The sequence below is a fragment of the Agelaius phoeniceus genome, chromosome 14 (genome assembly GCF_051311805.1).
Source record: "Agelaius phoeniceus isolate bAgePho1 chromosome 14, bAgePho1.hap1, whole genome shotgun sequence".
Lineage (NCBI taxonomy): Eukaryota > Metazoa > Chordata > Aves > Passeriformes > Icteridae > Agelaius > Agelaius phoeniceus.
The window spans coordinates 14,349,376-14,377,288 of record NC_135278.1 but is presented as its reverse complement, the minus strand read 5'-3'; the positions used below and the strand labels follow the sequence as shown (position 1 = coordinate 14,377,288).

At 42.0% G+C, this 27,913-nt stretch overlaps 2 protein-coding genes across 4 annotated transcripts in view; one reads left to right on the top strand and one right to left on the bottom strand.

Moving 5' to 3' along the window:
• The window catches only part of ZC3H12B (zinc finger CCCH-type containing 12B), a 21,590-nt gene extending 8,881 nt beyond the window's left edge, over positions 1-12,709 (bottom strand). Inside the window, exons 1-2 of the mRNA XM_054641505.2 lie at positions 12,366-12,709; positions 107-872 (exon numbers count right to left, since the gene is read on the bottom strand). Of these exons, the coding sequence (XP_054497480.2) occupies positions 107-708 (602 nt within the window). The 5' untranslated portion in view covers positions 709-872; positions 12,366-12,709. The remainder of the gene's footprint in view (positions 1-106; positions 873-12,365) is intronic.
• Positions 12,280-27,913, top strand: ZC4H2 (zinc finger C4H2-type containing). Of its 3 annotated transcripts, none has more exons than XM_077186002.1 (5): positions 12,280-12,423; positions 19,595-19,766; positions 21,021-21,193; positions 22,396-22,558; positions 23,658-27,913. In XM_077186002.1, exons 1-5 carry the CDS (start codon positions 12,380-12,382, stop codon positions 23,769-23,771), a joined length of 666 nt encoding a protein of 221 aa, XP_077042117.1. In that variant the 5' UTR covers positions 12,280-12,379; the 3' UTR covers positions 23,772-27,913. The 3 variants fall into 3 exon arrangements, with proteins under 3 accessions (XP_077042117.1, XP_077042118.1, XP_054497657.1); XM_054641682.2 differs by lacking the exon at positions 12,280-12,423 and adding an exon at positions 16,205-16,447; XM_077186003.1 differs by lacking the exons at positions 12,280-12,423; positions 22,396-22,558 and adding an exon at positions 16,189-16,447.

Sequence of the window (27,913 nt, the reverse complement as noted above, 5' to 3'; positions counted from 1 at the left end):
TATCAGTGTATTAGTCTACATGACTTAAAATGACTTTGCCATTAGTACTTTTTTTTTGATATTTTAGTGATTTATTATTTTCAAACATTGTGATAGGGACACCCACCTCATAGCGACATTGCTTCCATCAATGACAATTGGCCTCAAGTTATCACTGTTATCCACCACTTCATCTTCCAGTGACAATTCAGGGCTTGCTATTTCCTTTGGGCAAGGGCCTCTTGACACCAGAGTACCAGTGGTACTGCTGGCAGTGCTTTGTCCCTCTGATTCACTTTTGTTGCCAAGTCTCACAAGCTCTGCTAGAACATCATTGATGAGCGCATCCGCTCCCAACTTATTCAGTACAGCCTGGATCTGATCTCCTGCATACCCAAGCTTTAAAGCAAAATCCATTTTAGCTTGGTATTCCTTGTCCAAATTTGTTTTGCATTCATCTAGCTTCAAGTCTTGTGTGATACTGCTCTGTGAAAAACTTGGGCGATCCAGGCATGGGGACCGGCAGAGCGGCCGATGCGGTTTGGTGGAAACCTCCTTTTCTCTCCACTGAGCACTGCCTCTGAAGTATGGTTGCTCAGGCTCACTTTCTGAGCTCGTCCATTCCTCGGACTCAGCACTGCATTCCCCCGCGTCTTGCTCCACATTTCTGTCTTCTCTGGAGTGCCTCTTCTCCATTTTCAGCTTCCCTACCATAGACCAGGCCGTCATCACGTTCAGCTTCCAGCCAGAGCGCTCAGTTCTCGTTCATTTCCAAAGCCACCTGGAATTCATGCCCAATTGCATCATGTTGGCCAATTAAAAGTTTACACAAGGCTGGAGCTAATTTGCCTTGCTTACTATATTCTGGCATAAGCAACACCAACATGAAGTTCCTTAAAAAAAAAGAAAAAAAATTAAAGATTAGGTTTTGATCAATTCTGCAAAATATTCAACTACAATGATTTTGTTTACAAGTCAGTAGATGTCCCTAGTCATTCACATTTCTATGTAAACTGATTATAATAAAGCATATAATTACACTGTCTGTGTAATCACAAATAAGACTCTCTTTCCCTCCCTCAGTTACTCTACCTACAAAAAAAAAGAACAATTCCCACACAATAAACATAGAACTGGAATGGATGATCTCAGTAATATTTAAAGATGATAACCCAGAAAAGGGTGAGACACCATTTCCACTAGAAACATGGCTTCTACTGCAAGAACAGCCTCTCTACACTAGGAACAACTGTGCAGTGTTCCAGTGTGCATAAAATTTAACACAAACCATTTCAGCCTCTTTCAGTAACGATTTACTATCAGAACCAACAAGTTTACCTAGCAAAAGTGTCTTCTGGAAAACAGAACAGACATTTAACAAAATAATAGAAGCCACAAAAGAAAATTAAAAGCATCACCACTGTGCATATAAGTCAAAGCTTATTCACTTGAAGTTTTCATATCCTTTTGGTTTTAGGTAATAAGATGCAGAAAATCACAGCACCTGATATACCACCCACAGAATCATAGAACAGCCTCTTCACCATTTGTGAGAGGCCATCCCTAACTCCTTTTGGACAATTTACAGGTGTTTCCCTGCTGCTTCCTAGAGTGCTGGTGTTTTCCTGGTTCCTCTCTGACACTCAGAAGCACATCCCTTCCACTGGTGAATCTAGTTCAAAACTCTGCTAGTAAGTCTTAGAAAGTTTTCTTTCTTGACTGTTTCCCTACATTAAATGGTGGAGTTCTGTTGTCTATGGGAATATTTCAGAGAACAACAGGTCTAGAAGAGTGATAAAATTTGATAAGCAAAACCATAAAAATGCCAAAGGATCTCTGAGACAGGTCCATATTGGCCTAACAACAACCAAACCCCCTAAAATTGTCTCAAAGTGAAACTGAGATTATTAACCTGCAAAACCTCTATATAGTAATATATAATAATCATAAAGAGGCAAAACAGTAACATTCTACCAGACTGCACTCCAATTTATGCAAACAGAAATGTACACACACACAGCGACAGCTGCTCAAAAGCCTAATTTCCTTAGAAAAATGCTAATCACTTGTACCTAAAAAAAAAACCCCTAAAAGGTCAAGTTTTGAGTCAATCAACATCATTTTTTAATAAAGAATAACCATACTTTTTCATGATCCTGGAGGATTTCTTCCAACTTAAAGAATTCTGTGGTAGTTTAACTCCTTTATGCCATATGAAATAAAAACACAATTGCGTTTGAATGGAAATTCCAATCTTGACTAGTTAGTTTTAAGTTAGACTTAAAAAACTTCTGTTCTTTCATGTTATTTATTCAAATAGTATCCCTCTAAATACTTAGGTATTATTTTTACAGTATTCTCTATTTTAATTCCAAGTGATTATTCTCTCACATAGCACTAATAGCAGTATATTTACAACCCAAGTACTTGCCAGCTTAGATGTATTAATAGCTTGACCTGGAATGGATTTTAAATAGGTCTCATACATAACCTTGTACCTTTCCAACATAAAAAAAGTATATAAAAAATTACCATAAAAGAAGGTTAAAATACAAGGTTATCAGCACACTGCACCCACAGCTTACAAAATATTGCAATGAAGGAATGCTGTACAATACATGTAGCAAGACTAATTTTTTTCAAATTATTGAGACTGTACTGCTTTGGCACTGGACAAAGAACAGCATGATTCTGTCCATCCAAGTTTAAAGAGCTTCATTCTTCTTTCCCAATTGTCATCTCTCTAAGCACAATGTCACAAGAATTTGGCTTCTGTTAAACTTATCATCTTGAAACCTCCATTCTCTCCCTGACCCTCACAATGCCTTTGATGCCTCCCCAGACTGTCCAAGCCATGTGCAATCACAGAACAGTTCTTCCTTGCATCCCCACTGTGTACCACACTCCCTCTGTCTGTGAGATGGCCCAGGCAGCCCCAGGCTCAGGGTGATGGGTGTCACCCTGACAGCACAGTTACATTCGCCCCCAAAGACAGCCAAACATGAACACACACTTAAAGGAAAGCAAGCTACTACAAATATCTCATTTAAAGCTATTACAGAAATACAGACACTGCAGCTTTAAAATTTTAATCCTCATGATGCTTGCTGCTAAGCAACCAACCAAGTTTCCTTCCCAAACACCTCTTTCAGCACAGTCACGAGCAACTAGTAGAACTGATAATGTGATTCAGAAAAAAGAGTAAGACAAAATCATGTCTATTTTGTTCATAAGGGCCCAAACTGAAAGCATGTCTTCAACTTTGATGGTATTAAAACAGAAAGAAAATATCTGCACAGTAATAAAGTACTGTAATATAAATGAACACTTGCAAATTATTCAACAATTACTATTCAAATGACAATGACTATTTCGAGCTGGTGCTAGAAATACTCTATTCAAAGCCTGCTCATTTCAGCAGGACCAACAGAAGTTCAGGAAAAACAAAGGACTGAACAGCTTCTTCTGGTCCCTTATGGCACTGCCTTTACCCGGACTCCCGGGTAAAGTGACGGCCCCGTGACGGACGGAGGAGAAGAGCAGCTCTGACAGAGCCCAGGTGGCTCCTGCCATTGCCCCGGTAATGCCCACGAGATGGGGCGGGGGAGCGGTCCCGGCAAGCGGCCCGGGACCGGGGCTGCCGCTATTGCCGCTTCCCTGCTCCGCTGCGGGGCAGCCACGGCCCGGCTCGGCCGCCGCCCCGGGAACCGGGGGTGTGAAATCTGCGGACGGGAGCCGCACCCTGGGCCGCACCGAGCCGGGGGAAAAGGCAGAGCTGAGTCCCTCAAGGAAACTAAAGTCACCTTTACAGGCAGGAGTGACTCCATCGCAGTTTCAACAATAACGAGTTTTGTTTTAGAGACCCGAGGGCCGCTGCGAGCAGAGCCACGGCCCCCGGGCGGGGGTGGCCGCACTGCGCGTCTGTCCCCGGGCCGTGCGGCGGGCAGAGAGCGCCCGGTCTGTGTGAGAAGCACTCGAAAGGGAAACACCTATGTAAACTGATTACAATAAAACATATAATTGCTCTGAATACTGAGCAGGCTCAATCATCAAGAGCTCAAATACTATAAATTCACTGCATTTCATTACCATCCACTGCATGTCACTATAGAAAGAACCAAGTTGTCCTACCCTACCTTGGTTACTTTCCTTTTCCTGTCCAAAGAAAAAGAAGTTGTTTTTCAGGCTCCTTCAAACCAGGCTATAAGTAAGCAGAGTCCTGTGTTAACAAATACCTTAGAATGGAAACTGAGCCAAGACACTGTTAATGCCTATGAAATGAGAACCTTTCTTCCAACCTTTAAAATATGAATCAGAAAAACGCTGGGTGATTTATCAGTTTCTATTTGCCAAAGGAATACTTTAATTTTAAGATGCTTAAAATGAATACATGTTCAAAAAGTTCTTGTACTTTTTAATCTAATAAATTAGATATGGTCTAAAGAAAGATCTGAAACCAGATCCACAGCTCACTTAAACATTTAGAGACATGTATAATAGCATTCACAGAATATGTGCTAAGTCAAGCAGCATTTTTAACAGAAGTGTTAAAATGGCAGATCAGGCTTTTCAGTCCCTTGATAATTAGAGCCATATAAATGACAGCATTTTGATTCAGTTTAATGCATTTTTTTTCTTATCTTACTATGCAATGTCAGTCTCAACACATTCCTGGGAAGTCTCAACACTGTCATTTTGATGAACAGAGAAACCCTAAATTTACACAAATCAAAGGCCTAATACTGTATAGTCTATTATCAAGTGAAACTCAGTACAATGTCAAGAAAAATATTTTACTTTTTCTACTTATTACGGCTCCTCTGAAATAAAACACTAATATACATTAAATTTAAAGTATTATCTATTTACACCAGCAGTGAACACCTTGCCCTTAAAATTAATATTGAAACACCAACTGAAAAATAGCCTGCTAGCTATGATTAGTAATAAATTTTATTTAGAAGCTTCCTATTTTCTGAGTCAATTCAGATAAAGTATTTTAAAAGAAAAACAAATTTGCCATTTCTGTTTCTCCATCTGTCTCTCCCCCTCCCTTAACCATCTTTGGAGAACAATAAGGAATGTGACTTAGCACTCTTCTATTACAGAGGCAAAGGACAAAGGAAGGTTTTCAGTGTTGACTCACCAGTTAAGATAAATGTAATTGTTACCACCACCCAACCCTGAAGGGGTTGTTCTTCTTTGACAAATGCTGATGGAACACTTGTAATAGTAGGAAAAGTTCAGTTGTGCAGAGGGGGCTGAATTTCAGGAATTCATACACCAGAATATATAGAACTGGAAATTACTTCAGAAATACCACTAGGCTTTAGCTTTCTGATCTACAACCTATATTGTAGTTCTTGTATACACTGAACAATGATGGAAAAACCCACCCTAGGGACACACAAATAAATACAGATAGATAGATAAACCCATATATACATATACATGTAAATTCTAATTCTGTCAGTGTATCACTCGATAAATTCCATGGATCAGTTCAGAAAAGTGAAATAGAGCTATTGCTTCCCAAATGCTGCAAACACTTAAAAGTTTGGTAGTTCTCCTTCCTCACCAAGCTCCAGCCCACTATTCCTGAAATCCTTTTACCACAGCTGGCTCAGTTTAAGAAAGTTATGAATGCTGTTTGAGAACAATGGAAATGCAGAGTACTGCCAATGAAAGTAAATCAATAAAAGAATAAAGTAAGCCCCTGAGTTAGCAGATCAAACATTTTCAAACACCATGAGAATATCATTGAGTGGATATGAAAAACTAGATCCATGAAATCATGCCATGGACTCTTCACCAAAACACCTAATTAACTAGAACCTACTCCTTCCTGACTCTCCCGAGAGCATGAAGAAGTTGATGGGCTCAGTTGGAAAAGGGATTGGGTGGGAATTTTTTGAGGGAGGAATTTGTTTGTTTCTTAAACACAGATCAAGTTTACAGTGCACCTCAAAAAAATAATTGCAGTTGTGCAAAGGGGAACAAGGCAAATCCTGCAAGACAAAGGCAAGAAAGAACCATCATGAGAGACAAAAACATATAAGCATTGTCATGCAAAAAAGTAATTGTGCAAGTGCCACCCTAAGGACCTAAGTTTCTCACTTTCCTTTTCAACACTGCTGAATGCAAGTTATTGGTGTCTAGCTGGATTACTGATCAGGAATCAGGGAGTGACAGTATCCTTCAGCAATGACAAGACAGCTGAATTAGATTCAAGAGCCAGTCCTTACTCCCCTGACTGTAAAAAGTAATATGCACAACTCTGCCTTTAAATGGTCTTTTTATTTCTGGAAAATTATATTAAATACTACATTTCTAGTGATCACGACTTTAAAAAATCCAACCCAAAAACCTTAAGAAGAACATTCCATATTTGCAACTGAGTTGCCATACGTTTCAAATTTAGATTTTTTTTTTTTGGCTGACCTTGATGAAAACTTCCTCATTCAGATTATAAGAAATTGTACTGAGTTACTATGTTGTTGCTCAAACTCCCAATAACAAGCAAGAAACTAAATAGAAAAGCAGAGCACTTGGCTGCATCAGAAAAAAACCTCATAGAAGGTGCTCAGAACTTCATTTTACTTTTCTAGTTCTGCTCAAACTGTAGATTTGTACATCACAAACACTAGGTGTTTGTCCTGCAAGATTGACGAGAGTATGACTAAACATTTGTGGCACCTTTTATAAAGGGTTCAGAAATTAACCTAGAGAACTTTTGGAAAATGCCAGGAACAGAAAAACATAAACCTACCAACAGACACCAGGGAAATGAGAACAAGCATTTTGATTAACTCTAAGTTGGAGAAATCATGGCTATTTCTGAAAACCCAAAATAAAATATATTAAATACTAGGGTCACAGTAGATTTGGAACATTAAATAAAGCAATGTTTTCCTTGCTGAGCAAATATGTGATTAATCCTTTGGCCCAAATCTACAGCTTTTACTAAATCTAAACTTGCCAAGAAGTCATTTTGTTTTCATGACTACACAATTTAACTCAAACCACAAGACAGAAACAACACCATAGAATAGAGAACTTGGTAGGAAAGTATCCATTTTTACTGCACTCTTATCATATTGTGAAGTTTTGTTAAACTGAAAAATTATTCTAAAAAACTACAGCAATACATCAATGTTTGAGGCACTTCCAATTTACTTCAGGAAATACTTTCAGTGATCACTGATACATGTATTGGAATATACATAAAAGCAAGCTGGGTCTAGCATATCACATAGAGAACCTGAAATTCCTTGTGAAGGAGTCAACAGGGGAAGTTCAGGTTGGATTTTAGGAAGAAGTTCTTCCCCTGAGGGTGGCTGGGCACTGGAACAGGCTCCCAGTGCAGTGGGGATGGTGCCAAGCCATGGCTCAAGGAGCCTTGAACAATGCTTCAGGCACACGGTGGATTCTTGGGTGAAGGGCCAGGAGCTGGACTGTGATGATCCTTGTAGCTCCCTTCCAACTCAGGATATTCTATAATTCTGTGAACTACAAATCAAGTGTGAACTGAAGAGAAATGCAAAAGTAGTATAACATTTAAGCACCTTGCTTCAAACTTCATTGATTTTGTCATACTCATAAGTATGAATTCAAAAGTCCAGGATAGACATAGCTGGAATTCTAAACAGAGGAAACAGCATTTTAGTTCTTTCTTAAATTACATGATTCCTGTTTGGAGTTAACCCAACCTAGAAAGAACAGGTAGTGCTGAGCACAAGACAAATAAAAAGTACAGGCCTTCTGAAGGGAAGAAAATGGAGTATTTCTGTTGCATTAGGTATTTAATCATTATTTCCTAAGACAGAAAAAAAAAAAGGAAATAATTATACAATAAACACACACTTAAAAACAGTGTTCCAACAATTATATATAGTATCTTTTTCGTACCAATTTTCCCCTTTCTAATAATCTTAAGGAGCTACAGCTAGCATTATTGCCACTCAAAAGGTCTGTTGTCCCTACTAAGGCAATATTTACACTTCAGCTGACAACATGACATAAAATGAGAGCAGACATGTAACTCCTAAAGCTTATTTGTGGGCAGTTCCTTTAAACTGAGATGATTTATTTGGATCTATGACCAAAGGAATACACTAGCTCTCCTAATCCACATTCTGATAGGAGGCCATTTGGTACTACCTACTCTGCAGATATAAATGACTCATTATTGCTCTGTGAAGGGAAAAAAAAAAGTTGTGATTGCAGCTAAGTCAAAGACACATCAAGGATGTGATGCATCTTATCTTAACTTACACCAATTCAATTTGTAATCAAATATTTAGAATACTACTCTGGCAGACTAAACCAAATATTCCTTTAAACAAAATTCTCATTCAAAAGCAGTCTCTGAGAAACCTGAAAAACAAAGAGTGTTGTTTCTAAAGACCTCAATATACTGGATGGATCCTCACATGCTATGCCATCCAGGAGGCAGGATGGACTCACCTGTTAGGATAGAAGCTTTCTGATAAACTGAAAAAATCACTTCAGAAACTACCAAAAAAAAAGTCTGAAGCAGAGAGAGACACCTCACACAGTGAGTATCAAACAGTACCTTTATGGAAAGCAGCAAGGGGAGGCATCTTGTGGCTTTATATTTTCACTCCAGTTACCTTGCTTTTGCAAAAACAAAGTCAGTACATGGCTAATTAAGTCTGCAATAAGGATGGTGTTGGACTAAGTGATCTCCTGAAAGAAGTCCAACACAAACTAATTCTTTTTTGCTAAGATTCCTTTATTCATATGATGGCAACACTACTCATTTCCAAGGTGAAGAAGCTGCAAAGCCATCATCAAGAAGACAAGACAAAAAGCCTACCACTCTGCTTTGAAAATGAAAATGGCAATCCCTATGCTCCAGCAACTTCATCACTCCCTTTCTAAAAGGAGATCTACCCATGGACAAGACCTGAGGGAGGAAGGTTTTCTGGTGTGATGGATTATTTTGTTTTAGGGGGTGGAGCTTTTGTTTGTATTTTAAATCAATGTATTTAGACCTAGAAATCAGAAAAGGTAGAGACTTGGCAAAGAGGTGGAAACTAGTATTTGATCTTACAAAAAAAGAAAAAGCATTGCCTCGGGGGGGCAATTGCAAGTGGTTTTAGGTTGAAATTGTCAGACTTAGTTTTAACTTTATATGATTTGGCTGATGTGTCTGTGGGCTCAATAAAGGAGTGCATACTTCTTGTGGATAACCTCACTAAACATAAGAGTCTAAACCTTTGGATTTAACCTAATGTTCATACTCTGCCCCGTTACAGCATTCAATTAAAACTAAAAGCTGTGTCAGCTAATGAGAACAGATATTAATCTTGATGAGGGTCTCTCTCCAGATGGAACAAATGCAGAAAGGGGCTCTTATATTCTGACTGTGTAACAAACAAGCACCTTGGCCTATGCTGGGATTTGTAAAACGCTTTAGTTCTACTCTACAATGATTTCCTAACAAAATTCTAGAAGAGGCCTACAACAAATGATGTAAAGCCTAGGTTTTATTTTGACATGGTGAATCAATCTGCTTTCTAGCAAGCCATGTCAAAAATAACCCATGAAAGAAAATTACAATAGGTACCTTTACAAGTCAAAGATACTTAGCTGAAGTACTCATTTAAATATAGAACATATATATTTGAATCAAAATTGCCAGCTAATGAAGATTTTTTTCTTATTATGACCATGAATAAATTGGTCACTTCAGAAGAAATGAAACTACATCTCAGGAGATGTTATACTGCTCAGCTCTGCACTTGCAAATGTGTTTCCTAACTCTGAAATATATCTAAGGCAATTCTGCATATTATGGCATCAGACAGCCTGGATCTGTAAAGGTGGTCATGGTATTCTTATTTCCAGATGAAATATCTGTGATACCATGAACACATCATATAAAATACAGCTTATCAACAAAAAGGGACAGTTCACAGGAAACTAAAAACACCCCACATTAACAGATGGCAAAGCATTTTAAAAATACCACTATTATGGCTCAAACAAGCTTTTCATTTACAATGTATAAAAATTAGCCTTTTACAATAAAATTACACACAAAAAAAGTTGATATATTTAAAAGTATATAGTTATCCAGCCATGAAAACATGGCTCTCCAAAGCCCTTTATGCCTAGCAGATTCCATGATGCAAACAAGGACAGCATTCTCAGGTATGTGTAGCATTACAGCCATTTGGGTTTTTTAATTTCTTTTTTCCACATTATAAGATGGACAAATCAATATATCAAACTAATTTCAAATGTGGCAACACCTGGGAACTTCTTCCAAATTTATAAATTGCTTTTCTTCATCTTTCCAAGCCCTACTTTCATACCTGAAATTAGATGCTGCCTTCCTTATTCCCAAAAAGCCCCAGTGCTTCTGCTCTTGATTCAAACAGTAAAAAAGTGCAAGTGATAGAAGCAATTTGTTGTACTTCTACTATTCACAGATTTATAGTAGAATTATAAGTGTTCAAGAAAATAACATTTCAGTTGCAAACTGTACAGCGGCTAGGAAAGTCAAAACCAGCAGATGTCTACAATGGAATAATTTAAATTGGAAAAGGCTTCCAGAAAGATCAAAGAACAGAAAGCCAGAACTTACCTAATTTACAGCTGTTGACAGTAAGAATTTACTTTCTTACCAGTTCATCAGCATAAAATGGGTATCCCTTCATCCATCTTAACCCTTTTTCTTGTCATTCCTTCCAAATAGTGAGTTTGGGTTAGGTTTAGATTTAGCAGTTAGGTTTTCTTTTTTTAAAATAACTTTTATTGCAATCATTCAAATAAAATTGACTTAGGAAGCTTTATGGATTGCTTCTATTAAAACTCGCTAAACATTAGATTATTTTAGAAGGCAAACAGATCCAGAAAATGTCAACACTGACAGGACTGATATACCGAAAACATGTGACATTGGAGAAGAAATGACATATTCCAAAGGAATCTAAATTACTCTATATTTGAAGATGACCTTGAAATTTCCACTAACCCATTTTTCCATTAAGAGGCAAAAATAATTTTATCAGTGGCACTAGCCAAATTTGTGAAATATACCTTCCAGTCATACATACCATAGTTCAGTTACAACATTTGGCAAGCAGAAGATACATCTTATCAACAAAGGATCCTTCCTATGGAAAAAAGACTACTTGACAGGCTCTTCTATTTCAATAAACAAACATACCAAGCACAAGAGATCAGATGGACCTGAAATGCTGCATATTCCCAAGCACTCAGAACTAATGATCTGCATAATGGAAGTTCCTAAATGACCAGCATTTTAATATGCCTCCTATTCTTACTTCCCATTTATGGCAACACATGCTAATCACTGCAACACACTGCAAGACTAAAACAAAAAAAGTAAAACAATATCAGACATATCTCAATAAACTCAAATAATTTAGATTCACATCTATCAGAAGACACAATATAGCTTTTGCTTCAATTTTACTGTTTTGCTAGCCTGTGATGTAAACACCTCCTGTGAAATATAATATCCAAATGATTTAATGACAATTAGAAAAGCAGACAGCTATGAAAAAAATAACATTTTCAAATGAACTGATTAAAAAAGTATCTCAAACCTCAAGCCTACTGCATGAGTGAGCATTCCTTATTCACAGTTGCATTATAAAGCAAAATGGAAGGATACAAGTTGCAATCATCAGGTATCCTCTACAAAAGTAATTTCCTTATTTCACCACCTTTCTTCCTTAATGCAAGTTTCCTGCATTGTTCTTTTGTTCAGACACCGAACACCTTCTCAAACAGAGTGCTAACGCAGCCTTTGCAATCTCTCCTTGGAGCTTGCAATGACTAAATGACGGGGAATTTCCCGGCTCCGTGCCCCGGTGCCCAGGCCGCTCCACCTGCCCTGCCACAGCAGCCGGGGCCTCTGAGCGCGCTGCCGCAGCCTGGGCGAGGATGCTGCCATGGGTCCCCGCCAAGGCCTCGCGTCCCTCGCCCAGCGTGCGGCTGCTGCGGGCCAGGCGGCAGCGACCAAGGGCAGCGGCCCCGCAGCGCGGAGGGACGCGCCACAGCAGGCGGCCGCCGCTCCGGTGCGCGACGGGCGGCAGGGGCACCCCGGGCAGCGGCGGGAACAGCCCCGAGCAGCCCCGGGAGCAGCCCCGGGCGGCGGCGCTGCCCGCGCTGTCCCCCCCCGGTAGCGGAGCGCGGACGGACGGCGGCCCAAGGCCGCGCCGCGGCTGCCGCCGGGCCCGGGCCGCGCCCGACGAGCGGCAGGGGGCGCCCCGCAGCCCCGCTCCCCCCGCCGCGCGGACCCCGGGGGAGGGGAGCGCTCCGCCGGGCTCCGCCGCTCCCCCGCTCCGAGCCGCCCTCGGCACCCCCGCGCCCGCCCGGGGCCTCACCCGCTGCTGTCGCTATGGACACCGTCCGCGGCTCCCTGCGGGATCTGGCGGCGAAGAGGTGAAGGACGGCGGGGCTCGGCGCGGCCGCGGCACGGGCCCCACTCCGGCCGCTCCCGCCGCATGGAGGGGGAAGGGCTGGCCGGAGCGAGGGGAGATGAGGGGGCGTGGAGGAGCAGAGCCAGGACGGGACGGGATGGGGAGGGATGGGGGAAGTGCGGGCGCGGAGTTCAGCGCCGACGGGAGCGCGGGGGCCGCTGCCGCCGCCTCATCGCCGCCCGCGCCGCACCGGGCCCGCGCCGCCGCCGCCCGGCCGCCGTCGCCCGGCAACGCGCGCGCCCCCGCTGCCGCAGGCGCGCGGCTCCGCGCGGCGCCCCGCGCGCTCCCGACGCCAGCGCACGCGCAGCCTCGCGCGCGGCGGCGCGCGCCGGCCTCCCCTCCTCCTCCTCCTCCTCCTTCTCCTCCTGACGGCAGGGGGCGCTGCAGGCGGGAACGGGAACGGGAATAGGGAACGGGATCGGGGAACAGGGACAGGAACGGGGAACGGGGAACAGGAATCGGGAATGGGGACGGGAGAAGGGACAGGGACGGGCACGGGGAAGGGGAACGGAGAACGAGGACAGGATCGGGAACGGGAACAGGGGACGGGAACGGCGACAGGGACGGTCATGGGGAACGGGAACGGGGAACGGGAATGGGATCGGGGAACGGGGACGGGGATGAGAATGGGAACGGGAATGGGGACGAGGACAGGGGAACGGGAACCGGGGACGGGATCGGGGAACAGGGATGGAGAACGGGGACGGGAACGGGATCGGGGACGAGGACGGGAACGGGAATGGGGACGGGTACGGTGACGGGCACCGGCAGCAGCGGCTGCCCGCTGGGGAGCAGCGATCGCGGGGCCGAGCCACGGGGTGGCTGTAGGGTCGGGCTCCGGAAGGGAACGGGAGAAGGGAGATGTGTCCCTTGACGCTGTCCCTCCGCCATCCCATCCCCTGCTGAAAGAGCAGGAGGAGGCTCGGGAGGGCAGAGGGGTGCCGGGCTGTTTATTGCAATATCGTGTTCTCCCAGGTTTGCAGTCACGGGCTTGGAGGATGAAATAAAGGACATGACCAAACGCGGGTATATTTAGGCACACCTTTGGGATGGGCCAAGATTAACATGTGCTGGCACTTAAACCTTTACCTAGGTAGGATGCTCCGGCACAGGATTAATAAAATTTGCAAATACTTTAGGCTTTGTGTAAAACATTGATATTTAAGGACCAGATGCTTTAAAGATCTCAGGGTTATCATGTAGTTGCTTCTGTCAGTTTCAGTGTTGCTGTACCTCCAGCTTCCCAAAGCATTCTGAAACCAATACCAGCTTTCCCTTAACATATGAAATTGGGGTGACCACTCAGAGAAAAAAATCTGTAAAATGTGAAGAGTATGTTTTGAAAGCTCAAAACCCCAATGGGATACAGAAAGAATCTATTTCCAGTTCAGAAACTCAGTAATTCAAAGCAAATTTCATTACTTGGGATGCACCACGTTGACTCATCCGTTTTCTGATATTTAGGTTTGACAATATTGCTGCACATTCTGCTTATGGTGGTGACTTGTACCTAATCCAGCAGGATATTAACCCAAGTTCAGTTCTGTTGTGTGTTTTACTGGGGGCTCTTCTCCACCAGTCTTTAATATCTAATATTTCTTTAAATGCTATTTATTTCATAACACATGTTGCACTTTAAAAAAAATGCAGTTAGAATATTAATATTTAATAGTTCAGTTATAAGGGCCCTACATTGCATCACTACATCCAGACTTTTAGAATTAATTGCTGTAGCTGGGATAATTATCTAGGGAGGAAAAAAACATTTCCAGTTGGAATTGTTCTGAACTAGATTTGTTGACATAATGCTAAAGTGTATGGACTGACATTAGGCTGTTAAATGGAAGTAGCTGATATTTGCACAAAAATTCAGTCTGTGCTCAATGAAGTAGGGGAGTATTTTAACCTTGGTTTCATTCTGCATAATCCTGCAACTTGTTTTGAAATCTATTTGCCTGTTGGCTCTTGGTTTAAAAAGGATCAAACAACAACAAGAAGGTTGAATTTTCCAGGATCAGCTGAAATATTTTTTTCAGTGTCAGTTTAGTCCTAAGTACCTTAGCTTTCTTTAAAAAATCCAGTCCACATGCCGGGAAAAACTGATCATTATTTGCATCCCAAAATTTATCAAAGTTTGTAAATAGCACCAGAATAAATAATACATACCAGTGCAGTGATTTCAGATCATATAAAAAACTGTCAGACCCACTTTGTCTAAGAGAAAAACTGAAACACAGACATTGAAACACCTGAACAAAGCCATGAAGCACAAATTGAATGCTACCAATTTGTATGTGCTGGGACTGCAAGTGTCAAACTTTTTGACTGTTTTGAAGTGCTTTGAAATGTGAAGATGTAATATTTTCTCTCCTTTTTTAAAACATGGAGAGGAAAAATAACTGCTAAGGCTTGTGGGTGGGTTTACTTCCTAAGAACTTCCAACTGATTTACAACAGTTTGTGAAGTGGTTTTCTTAGTGTCATTCAAAGCAGAGTAAAGGAACAAGTTGAACTTGCATTTTCATTTTCAGCCCTCAACCTTTTAGATTAGCCTGTAAAAACAGGAATCAAAAAATAGGATAAGCAGTGCAAAAATAGGCTGGGATTCTCATCACTCCTGTTTGAGGGCATTTTCCTTCTCTCCCTCTTGTCCTCACCCTGCCTGCTCTCCCTCCCTCACTGTCTTAGCAACAAGATTCACTGGCTGACTGTAGCTAACTTGTCTTCTACCCCCTCAAACCAATTAGTTCATCTATTTAAATCATGCATCAAAGAAGCCTCTCCCCCTTTGAGCACACAGCTCACTTAGGGCTCAATCCTACAACCTTCAATTTTTATGGCAGTGAGAGTTGGCAATTGACTCAGATTACATGAGGATAAGACCTTATATGTTCTAATATCTTTACGAAATCTGTAGCGTGATGAAGAGGATGCTGGTCCTGTCACTGTTTTCTTTCATCTACCTTTTTCTTTATTTGAAGAACACAACAATATAGGGAAAAGCCCTTAAGTTATGAAGAAAGCAAATAAAACATCTATTCACGTCGCCCTGATTTTTTTAAGATTTTCTAAGCCTTCTGATGTTTACATTCTTGTAACAAACTTTCTCACACATTTTCTGTAAATAACTTATTGTTTTGCATTCTTTTATGGAGGAGGAGAAATTTGATGGACTCTTGGTTTGTCCAGTGTCATTGGAGAGGTGGCACTTTCACCCTCCAATCCACTGTCACTTTTGGAAATCTATAAATATTGGAGTCAGAAAATAAACTTCCCCCTTTTTACCTTGAGAACAGCAGTGTGTGCGTGTTGTGTTATTTCGTGTCCTGTAGTGACATCCACATAACCTCTTCTATTCACAAATGCTGCTTATTCATTATCAGTTCCAGAAACTTGCAAAGGTTGGATTTGGTGAGCAATTAGAACATTCAGTAGAAAACTCAGAGCATCCAGGAGAAAACAGTATTGTAGTAGTCAATGCCTACAGCATCCCTTTTTGTCAAAGCTTTTAATCAAAATCACGAACCCATCAACAGTCTTTTAGTGCATATTTTAACGAAATACTAAACATTGCACAGATCTCAGAAGGAAGCCCCCTGCTCTTTTTGCACTCCTAACAACCTCTAGCATAATGAGGTGTGACAAATTGATTTAAAATGTAGTTGCAGGAAGAAGGGCAGGCGAGCTTTGCTCTGCCTTGTGGGTGTTGTAGTCGTTTTGCAGCTTCTCTGCCTGGGCAGCAATAGGAGCCCGGACTCGAAGTCCCACAGCTCCCGCTAGAGTCTGCCGCACAGGCTCAGAGCCCATATGCGAGCAGGGGGTGACTACATTGTGTCTATTGTATGGTTTTTTTGTTTTGGTTTGGTTTCGGTTTTTTTTTTTCCCTCGGGCATTTTGCACGTTTCACGGGAGGTGTAAGCCGGGAGTAAAAAGCATGGCAGATGAGCAAGAAATAATGTGCAAACTCGAGAGCATCAAGGAGATCAGGTATGTTTGCTTTGTGCCCCATCGGTTCCGTGAAGCAGCTTTTTCCTCGGGGGAGCGGACGAGTTGCATCGATCCGAAAGTAGCTATTGTGCTACTGAGGGAAAGAAAACTACCGCTGCCTTCACGACGAGAGCTCAAAATACATTTTTCTAAGCAGGGAGGGAGCATCTGCTGCTGGGAATCGCGGCTGGAATGCGTAGTGCAGGGCGGTAATGGTCGTGCATTTGCAGAGCGCAGCCCCGAGTGATGGCACGGAGAGAAGGCGGAGTGCGCGGGGGGAAGGACCGAGCGGCTGCGGGGGAGTGGTGTCGGGCCGCGGCTCTGGAGGGTTTCACTGTTGTTTGTTTGTTTGTTTTTAAGTCGTTTGAATTAGCATTTCATATTCATGAGCCTCTGAATCTGTTATTTTGCCCCACTCACTCCCGGGCAGGAGCCTTGTCGGGCTGAGAAGGAAGCGGGGATGGCAAGGACAGCAGAGTCTGACACCCAAATCCAAGGGTGGACGTGCCTCGGGCAGGACAGGGCTGGGCAGCGCTACAGGCACCGTGGTGCAGGACAGCCATCTGTCCATTCATTTATCCGTCTGTCCGTCCGTCCGTCCCCCGCGGAGGGCGGCGGTAGGGCAGGGCCCTCCGGGGAGCGGTGGATCCGTGCGGGATGAGAGGGGAGCGGCTGAGCTTTGGCTCCTTCTCGGTCCCTGCCCTCCGTCCCCTTCGGCCAAAGGCGGGGAGCGACCGAGGGAGCGACCGAGGGAGCGGAGATGTCCCTGCCTGGTCCTGCGGCCGCCGCCCGGGGATGGGGACACACCGGGGATGGGGACACACACCGGGGATGGGGAAACACTGGGCACACCGGGGATGGGGACACACCGGGGATGGGGACACACACCGGGGATGGGGACACACACCGGCGATGGGGACACACACCGGGGATGGGGACACACCGGGCACACCGGGGATGGGGAGACACACTGGGGATGGGGACACACACCGGGGATGGGGACACACACCGGGGATGGGGACACGCCGGGCACACCGGGGATGGGGACACACCGGACACACCGGGGCTTTTTCATCCGTGCCCTCCTGCCACAAGGCCCGAGGGCTGCGGCTCATGCCGTGCAGAACACCGGGAATTTGTTACAGCATCCTTTGTAGGCTGAGCTGCAGGATGCTGTGGGAGAGGGGTTCATTGAAAGCCGGGCAGGGTACAGCACGTTCCTTCGAATGAGTAAACAGGTTTATTTACAGGTTCCTTCATCAGAAACCTTTTTCATAACTTTAGGCAGGGCGTTTCCACTCCTTGCTTTAGGGCACCGATTTCCAGCATTAGGCCTGAGCTCTCTGTTTAGTTGGAGCCAAAAACCTTAGAGAGAATGGTTTTGAATGCAGCTGGGAGGTGGAAGGCATGCTGACTGTGAAACCCCAGAGCCATGAGAAGTGTTTGGGACGTGACAGCCAGAGAGGGCTGGCAGGGAGAGAGGAGAGAGGGCTGGCAGAGAGGAATCCCAGCTGCCAGGTGATCACAGGCACTCGTGGCTGGTTACAGCATCTCGAAGGAGCACACTTTATCCATGGAACAAGTGAATTTGGCAGCAGAGTATGGGCCTCAGCCTTCTTCACACAATACTACAGAGGTGAACAAAGATCAAGCAAAAGTATTTGTCTGTCTAATACCCCCAACTATTTGTAGAAGGAGATGTGACAGTGTAAGAACGATGATTTTGTACTCAACTGGTATACAGGCTCTGTTTTAGAAAACAGATCTAACTATGGCTTACTACAGTGTGTGGTCCAATTACTGTAACACTTAATTTTTCAGTGAGAGTAGTATCCTGTATTTGGAAATTTACAGTGCATTCAGTTTTCTGATCACATATTCAAAGGTGGTGAATTAACTGCACTTGATGGATTTTTGCTATTATTTTGTGGTATAAGGTAGAGCAAAGGTGATGTTTAGCTTTAGTGTACAATGAAGTATCAAACAAGTTACTTGAGTGTATTTTAAATTTTAAAAAATCAGTGTCAAAAAGCCAGTCCTACTTGCAACATTGATGTCTATTTTGAGTCACCTTTAACAAAATCTGATGAAATAAACCTGTTTACTCATTCGAAGCTTGAATTCTGTGAAGAATTTCCTTCAAGATAAACATGAGATCTCCTTATGTTTACAGATTCACCTTTGGTAGGTTTAGCAGACTTTATTTTAATCTGCATTTCATGAATTCTATGGATAGAGGGGAAAGAAGTCTTCATGAACAAAATCAAAGAACTTGCCCATTTTTATATTTGATCTCTATTATGTATTATGATACAGCTTAGCTGGGTTTTGAAGGGATGTGGGAATCTGATTTTGAATCTGGACTCTGATCTCTATATCCATATCTGTATCTATAGATAAATAAATATCATTTGTAGTCACGGGAATACTTCTTTCAGTAAACCCACTGGATGCCCACAATCCAAGCATATATGCACATGCTTATTTATATGCATGCTTATTTAAATACTTCCCCAGAAATAACCCACTCATAAAATTAGGTAAATACCTAAAGACTCAGTGTTCTGACTGGGAGGAGATACAAGAGAATAAGAGTGAATTTACTGATGAGAGATGCAGACACATGTCATAAATACAAGAGAGGAAACAGAAATTTTGTAATTGTTCTGTTTTAAATTTCCTTTGTTCATATTATCCCTGCCAGACCACCTGCTTCTGAATACATATTGTATGTAGAAGTTTTTTATGGTACTGTTTTTATCTCTTGCAGCTTTATAAACTCCTGAAATGAGAGAGGGAGGAAGCCAGGTCACATTACTAGCTATGGCACTTGGAATATGTAGTCATAATTAATTGTCCAAGTGACTGACCCTGCTTTCTGCCATGCTCTGTCAAAACCTGACAACATTCTATTAATTTCATAATTCAGTACAAGGATTCTCTTACCACTGAAGAGCTCAGCAAAAGAGCTAGCATTGGAATTCAGTATTCTCCTTGTACCTCACCTTCTCTCAGACTCATTTAGTCTCATTCTTGTCTATTGCTGCTATTCTTTCATCTGTCTAATCCCATATAAACTGACACCTCACAAAAATGTGTCAATGACTTACTGATGTCTCTCTATTTTTAATTGTCACTGGGATTCAGGAATAAGACTTTGCAGATGGAAAAAATAAAGGCAAGACTGAAAGCAGAATTTGAAGCCCTGGAGTCTGAGGAGAGGCACCTGAAGGAATATAAACAAGAAATGGACCTGCTGCTGCAGGAGAAGATGGCTCACGTGGAGGAGCTGAGACTGATCCACGCTGACATTAACGTGGTGAGTGCCAGCCCAGCTCAGACACTGACTCAGACACAGCTGCATGTGAATCATCCCACAGCTTGTGGAATTGTGCACACGAGTGAAGCATCACTGGTTCAATAATGTGCACTTTACAACACCATCCTGGGATCCTACAGAGAGCACAAAGTAAATATACCTCAGGATAACTGCTTTTTCTCTTTGTAGGGCAGGATATTTTATAATGCTGGCATAATAAGCTGTTGCACTGAGAGGATAGATAAGATAACCAAGGCTGTTGTGGCTATGACTTTACCAGTAGCCACAGTGATACCACTCCAGCTGTCCCACAGAAAACAGTTCTTCCTGTTAGTCCTTTCTCATTTAGCATCCAGAAACAGAAACTTTGGCAGCTGGGTGGGACAAGGAGATTTTGAGAAAATACATAGTGTTTGTTAAATTCATAGTAAGAGCTGACCTTCATCCCAGAGTGGAATCACCAAACATCAAGAAGCACCAGCCTGAAGGGAATTAATACAAAAAAGAGACAAAACAATTTATAAACAGGGAAGATTAGCCAATTAGAGGGACTGAATAGGGAATATATTTTTAAATACATATTTTATGTCATGTTAGGGCACTTACATGGGGGTTTTAGCTCTCAAGATATCGATGTTGCACTGGAAGAAAAAAGCTCCAACAGGTGAAAAAAGTACAAGCTATGTACTGGATTTGCAGACTACATTTATTTATGATTTCAAATGTCTGCTCCCCGTCCAGCTGCATAACCTCAACCCCTCTTTCATCCTCCTCTCTTTGTGCAGTCAGATTGTCTTTTTCTCTGCTGCTTTTCCCACTTGCTGCAGTAAGGGAAGCAAAAACCTTTCCTTAGCTTGTTTGTTAACTTCTGCCAGTCAGTGTTCAGGTATCTTAGAAACACAGAAGATTAGTTTATGTTACTTTAAGCTCTTTTTTAGTGTCTCTTGAGAGTCTTCCATAGCTCCTCACTTGCCAACTTTATTTGTAGCCTGTCTCTCTGCTTTTTCTGTTGTTCAGAAGGTCCTATAGGTTGAGTGCACTTTTTAAAAATGAAAATGCATCTCATATATCACTCTCTGTTGCTTTTCCTTTACCCATTTTTCATCCTCCCAATACCTTAAGTCTTTGCTTTACTATTGCATTGTCTCAAATCTCTTCCAACTTGAGTGAGAAAAATCTCCTCTTTCTGGCACAATCTGTTGCTCAGTCAGAGAGGAACAGTTCTTTAAAAGCGTGCCCAACCTGCTGTTTCAGATGGAGAACACTATCAAGCAGTCTGAGAACGATCTGAACAAGCTCTTGGAATCCACTCGCCGGCTCCACGAGGAGTACAAGCCCCTCAAGGAGCACGTGGATGCCCTGAGGATGACTCTGGGTCTGCAGAGGCTGCCAGACCTGTGTGAGGAGGAAGAGAAACTGTCCCTCGAGTAAGTCTCCAAAGCAAACATTATCTGGCTTTATGCTTTCTTTCAGTTCTACTGGTCATTTTCTCGTTTTAATTTTGTTGGTAGGTGGAAAAAAACAACCCAAGAGGTAGGCATGAAAAACAGAAGTTAACAAAAAAGGGATGTGGAGGACATGTGTTTGATAACATTCAGTCTGAATTTGTTTCAAGTTAAATTTAGGTTATTCCAAACTGCAAACCCTACATACCACATGCAAACATTTAAGGGTGGTTGTTGGCCTTCTAGGTTTCATACTATATGTTGCTTTTTCTATATATTTTTTTTTTCTTGAAAATTACTTCTTTAGCAAGCAATAGTAGGAGGCAATACATGAGAGGGATACAAACCAGGTATTCTTCAGTTGGGTTGTGCTGCTCCTAGTCAGAGTTTTACTTTTTGTTGCCTGCACATGGCAGTGGCTTTTAGCCAAATACTTGTGACTGTCAACAAGTTTCCCTGAGATGTGGAATGGATTTGGGTAATAAATCACAGTCTCATTTTTACATATAACCTAGGCAGAGCAGAGTGGCAGAATTAGCTACTATTCAAAGAAGAGTATCCTTTGTTTAACAGACCAGTTTTAAATGCAAGGGATGTTTTAATATGCAAGTATTGCTCTTATTGCCCAGCACAATTAATATATATACTTTTACAATACTATACAGTATTAGTACAATTACTATAGTACAATTACTATATACAATTAATATATATACTATATATTTATTTACATACGCACACAGTTTTCAAGATTTCCCTTGTATTTCTATAGAAATGTTGTTTTACAATCCAAACACCTTGACACTACAAAGAATGTATTGATCTGTTTATTAATATGCTGTGTACAAAAGTTATTAATTTTAACAGAATAAAATAGAAAAACTGTTTGACAGAGGTGCATCTGAAGCTGTTGCCTATTTTTCTTCTACACACGTTGTCTATTTTTCATCTTACTAGATTTACATCCAGTCTGGAATCTGGCTGAAGTGTAGAAATGCAGAAGAAACTCCACATATTCTATTTATGAACTAGTCAATGTGTAGGCAATTTGGCAGTTTGACTCTAGTGGAGGAACATGATAGGGAAATGTGATCCACTGTATTTTAACACCAAATATCTTTTACAGGCTAATGAAATACTGCAGAAGGTGGTTACATTTTTTTGTTTGTCATCCTTTTGTCTAGCTACTTTGAAAAGCAGAAAGCAGAATGGCAGACAGAACCACAGGAGCCTCCCATCCCAGAGTCTCTGGCTGCAGCTGCAGCAGCTGCCCAACAGCTGCAGGTGGCCAGGAAGCAAGATACCAGACAGACAGCAACTTTCAGACAGCAGCCACCTCCAATGAAGGTCAGGAGATGGAATGTGCTGGTTTTTCTCTTTTGTCATTGGAATGCATTATGTTTAGAAGGTGATTAATGTTTGTGAAAAGGAAAAATTACATGTCCTGATGGCGATTTTCCTTGCAGGGTTTCAAAACAAGAGCAAGCAGTAGACTAAAGTAGTAGCACCAGTCATGAAGGGTTAAGGATAAGAATCCTTTAGGATTTAAAAGTCACCCTCAGCAGAGATGTAGGCAATTCCCATTCCTCTTGTGTTTCACACGGGAGCAAGGCATGTAAGAAAGGGAAAAAAAACTTGGCAAAAGAAAAAGTAGTGGCTCTTATTTAATGCCATATGGAGTCATATTAAAAACAGTGCACATATTTTATGGGGGAAAGTACCAATGGTGTAAATTACCAGGAAAAGCGATTGCTTCTGCACTTGGGATCTTCATGAATAACATGTAGATTAATGTAACATAACCAGAGGCACTTCAGTGACAGTTTTACTCAGCTCCTTATGTAGTGAGAAGAGTTAAGTAGTTCCACAGGGGTATTCCTCCCACCCAGGTTCCAGAGTCACTAAGAAGGCTAACTGATGTAGGTACACCCCAAAGTAATATACTTACTATCTGTAGTTAGGCAATTGAAAAGCCATTCTACAAGTAATAGGCTTCAGTCAGACGTAAATTACAGGGCTTAGTCTGGAGCAAAAGGGCAGAGTTCTGTACCTTGTGTTAAATATGTGGAATTCATCCAATCGCCTGCTCCTGCCTTCAATTCTGTGACACTGCAGTTGGCCATCGCTGTAACTTCTCTGACTCAGTGAGCTATTAGGCAGGTAAACACCTTTAAAACATCACTGTAACCTTTAACACAAAATAGAATTTAAAGTTACTGATACACGTGTGAGCCACATGTCTGCAGAAATGCAGTTTTAATTCGATGAGATGCTCTGATTTTCAGTAAGCCTGAAATTACAATCCACATAACCTTGGTTGTATAGAATGCAGCAGCAGTCTACCTTTGCAGGCAAGGAGCCTTGTTTTTGTCTGTACTGGAACTCAATAACCTGTGTACCAAGGCCACTTTGGTGTTTGTAACCAGAGGCTGCAATTGCATTTCAGGCGTGTTTGTCGTGTCACCAGCAAATCCACCGGAACGCGCCCATTTGTCCCCTGTGCAAAGCCAAGAGCCGCTCTCGGAACCCCAAAAAGCCCAAGAGGAAACAGGATGAATGAAATCCAGAAGATTGTGACAAGCTCCTGTCCCAGTACTCTTCCAGTAGAATGGCAAATTTGCCCAGACTTTGCTGAATTGCAGACTCAAGTATGACTGTCTCGTTGTTTTCTATTTAAATGCAATGTAAGCACAATGATCCTGCTCTAAGTTCCTTCCAGTCTTTAGGATTTGGTTTTAGGAAAGTAAATATTACTGGTGCTACAGTTTAACATTTCAATTGCTCCATCTTTTGTACTCCTGAACAAACTGGAATTCTTTGTGCAAGTATCCTAAATGTCAGGCTATTTCTATTGACCAAATGTGATCGCCACAAATGCTTTTATGTTCTCTTTTTAAAAAACAGATGTTACTAAAAGATTATTCTCTTTTCTCCTGATAACAGGAGACTATTTCAAGTGCTGAAATAGCAGACTGTCTGTTTGTTTCACTGAAGAACAATTTGTTCTCCAATCTCGTAAGACTGGGTAGGTTTGGGTATCCAATGGAACTGTTTTTAAACAGGAAATGTTCAGGGAAAACGAGATTTGTTATACAGAATATCAATGCATTAAGGACACACATGGGTTTTGATTTACTGAAGTTGATTGTACCATTCCCTCAAACTTGACTTAAAACTTGGAAAGGTGCTGGCTGTGTATGAATTTCTAAAAATGATGTAATTTGTCATGCTTTAACATCTTAACAGGTTATTATTTTCAGCAGTCTAAAGACTGACTGACTTAAGAACAAGGCTGAAGTGAGCTCTGTTAGTGATCCTCCTAGGCTTTAAGGCTGACCAATGCACTGTGGTTCTCTAGGAAACATGCATGATACATCCCAGATCTCTGTGTGCACAGACTGCACATCAGCCATTCTGCATGTCTTCTGTTCCTGGTTTCTACAGCCAAAATCTGGCAGACGTGTCCTCCACTGGAGCATAGGAAAGTTCAGGAACATGCATGAGGAACAGTGTCAACTAAAAATTATGTGTTTCACCAGAACCAACAAGCTTTGGTGTCATTGTCCTCCTTCAACCAAAGCTTTCTATTTTTCTGTCTTTTAATAGGTCATTTTCAAATAAGCTTTACTTCAGGCCAGTTTGTTTTCTTGTTCCCTGTGTGCCAAAAGAACCCTGACTACAGCATCTGGAGTAGATCACTCCCTGTATGTCTTCCCTTTGTTTCATGTAATTTAACAACAGTTCTTGCTATGAGGAGGATGGCAATGATCCACTTACAGAACTGGCATTTGAAATTTACTCATCTCTAATCCCAGTTTTGTCACCACCTTTGTTGCCTAAATTGATCTCAAGTGTTAAATATTCTTTTCACTAACTCTGGGACACAGGAAGTGCTTGTTCACACTCTTCTCTTTAGCCCAGGTTTCTCTCTATATTATGTTAGAGTGGTTATATTGGGAATTTGGCTTGTTAGACAGGAAGAACAGGGAAGCACCAAGTCTCTGCTCCAAGAACTTCACCAAATGTTGGCAACTGTAATAAATCTACATGATGCAATTTTGCTGGCCAAATCACATATGTCACCATTAATTTCCTACGTCTGCCACTAAGTACATGAGTGATTTACTGAAAAATCCTGAAACTTAAGCCGGGTTCAGGAGATATTCCCCCATTTTAATGTTACATGGTCAAATCAACATCTGTCAACAGCAGACACAATGTGAACCACCTACCCCTGAAATTATGTGAAAAGCAGATTCTGCTAGCTGAATTACAGGGATTTGGTCTCTGAGACAGCAATAATGGAAGACAGTCTCCATGCTCCAAATGGCAATAGTGTGTTATACATGTTTTGTGGCACAAATACTGGATTTTACTGTTTCAAATGTCAGGGTGGTCTCATGCTGTGTGCTCTGTTCAGAGCAATTCCTATGGAGTTGAAGGGAAACTGCACAGAGTTAAAAGACAGTATGTGGGCTTCCCCAAAGTGCATACAGGAGAGCAGCATACTTTGATGGTGGTTGTACATAAATTTAAGAAGTAGTGACAATGGAGTGGGTGAATGGTCTGCAATGAAGTAGTGTGAATAGGAGGATTGATTTGTAGAGACTTCTGCTTACAGTTCTGAAATAAGTAGGGTTAGTCATAGTTGTTCTCACTTTACTGTTACTTTGCCAGGTTCTTTCTTTCTTGGGAGATCCCTGAACTGAAGTATACTTAAGGATGCACCATTTACTAATTTAGTACACAGTTTTGTACTTTTACTTTTTTAAACTAGTCTCATGTTCTCTTGTGTTTTACAAGGTTAGGGTTTGTTGTTTTTTTTTAAAAAGTGAATCTGACACACTGTGTTTGCATCAATTGTACTAGTATTTACCAATTTTCACATCCTTTACAAAGGATATTCTGCCACATGAATAGCATGCATTGCTGAGGGTGAGTAACTGGAGATAAGTCAGCAGGGTGCCCTGGCTGCCAAAAGGACCAACCACAACCTGGGGTACCTCCAGCACAGCAGTGTCTCACTCTGCCAGCTGATTGTCTCACTCTGCACTGCACTGGGGGGGCCTTGAGCACTGGGGGCAGCTTGGGGTGCCTCAGTGCAAGAAGGACATCAGACTGTTACAGTGCTCTGGAGTCACCTGTGTGACCAAAACTGCAGAAGGTCTCAAGGACAAAACCTCTGAGGAGCAGCTGAGGACATTTGGCTTGTTCAGTTTGGAGGAAAGAGGGCTGAGGGGTGCCCTCATCACAGCCTACAACTTCCTCCAGGGGAGGAGGAGGTGCTGATCCCCCTCTGATGGCCAGCAACAGGATATGAGGAGATAGAATGAAGCTGCATTGAGGGAAGTTCAGGCTGGACACCAGGAAAAGGTTCTTCCCTGACAGAGTGGTTGGTGACTGGCCCAGTGACCCAGGGAAGTGGCCAAGGCACCAAGCCTGTCAGGGTCTGAGCATCACCTGGATTTCACTCTCAGCCATACAGTTTAATGCTAGGCAGTTGGACCTGATGATCCTTATGGATCCCTTCATACTTGAGCTATTCTGTGATTCCAGCCATTTCAGGAGGTAAAATATGTGTTATGTATGAGGGGACCATGGGGGTGGGGGCAGGGAGGGAAGCAGTGTCTCTCACAGGGAAGGAGTTCTCTTTTCTCTCACGGAACAATCACAGAAGTTTAACTGAAGAACTTTTCTCGTGACAGCCCCAGGCTCTTTTCTCCCAGGCAACTCTCTCAAGAGACTGGAGGAATAATTAGGAAATATTGATTTCTTGGTATTCAGACAGAAGAGGAAGCTGTCTGAAGTACAGCTCTTAACAAAAGTCTGCTGCATTTTTGCTTCATGGAGCAACAATGGCTTCTTCGTTTGTATCTGAAGTCTTTGTGGATACTTCTCCACTTCACTTATATTTATTCTTATTTGGGTCAAATTGTCTGAGTAGCCACAATGAGACCCTCCTCAAAGCTTAGGAGACTTTTATATTACTGAAGTCTGGTTTAACCCTGTCTTTGTGGTTCTGTTTTTAAAAGGGTATCCATGTAACAACAAAAGAACTGGATTTTCTTGGTAAAGATGGTTTCCAGGGTCTTTGTTCATCACTTGCCTCAAAGGATAGTCCTGTTGTTCTGCAACCAAACAGAAAAAAACCAAAATCCCAAGCCTTTCACCCTACCATCAACCCTAAGCTCATAAGTAAAAGGATGCAAACACTGTACTGCATCTGAATGCTTTGCTACAGAAATTTTCATACCCAAGCTGGGGTGGATCAGTTGTCCAAACTTTAGTGTCAAGGACACATTAACTACAGAGAAAATGTAAGGCAAATTTAAATACTTGCACTTCCTGAATTCAACCTTAGCTTTATAAAAGGACCCTGACTGAACCTGACAGTGGCTTCAATTTACATAATATACATTTGAAAGAATAGACATTGATGTGTTACTTTAAATAGCATACTATTCAAGAAATTGGGACTTCACTAGCACTTTAAATAAATAAAAAGTGCTTTATTCTTTTATTTTACAGTTTTCTAATTCCTCCAGCATACATTTTCATTTTAGTATTTAGGTATTCTAGCAATATCTGGTATTTTCACTGGCTTCTGTGTTTTAAGTATTTTACTCCTGTGCCTCATAGGAGTAACAGTGTGAGTTTAATTTGTCTGTACAGTCCTTTTAAATAAATGTATGTTTCATGTCA

What these genes read in the sequence shown, in the direction of transcription:
- ZC4H2 (XM_054641682.2), top strand. Translation starts at nt 16,395, where the DNA reads ATGGCAGATGAGCAAGAAATAATGTGCAAACTCGAGAGCATCAAGGAG. An exon ending in GAGAGCATCAAGGAGATCAG is followed by an intron (nt 16,448 to 19,594) that starts GTATGTTTGCTT and finishes ACTGGGATTCAG; the next exon opens with GAATAAGACTTTGCAGATGG. An exon ending in TCCACGCTGACATTAACGTG is followed by an intron (nt 19,767 to 21,020) that starts GTGAGTGCCAGC and finishes CTGCTGTTTCAG; the next exon opens with ATGGAGAACACTATCAAGCA.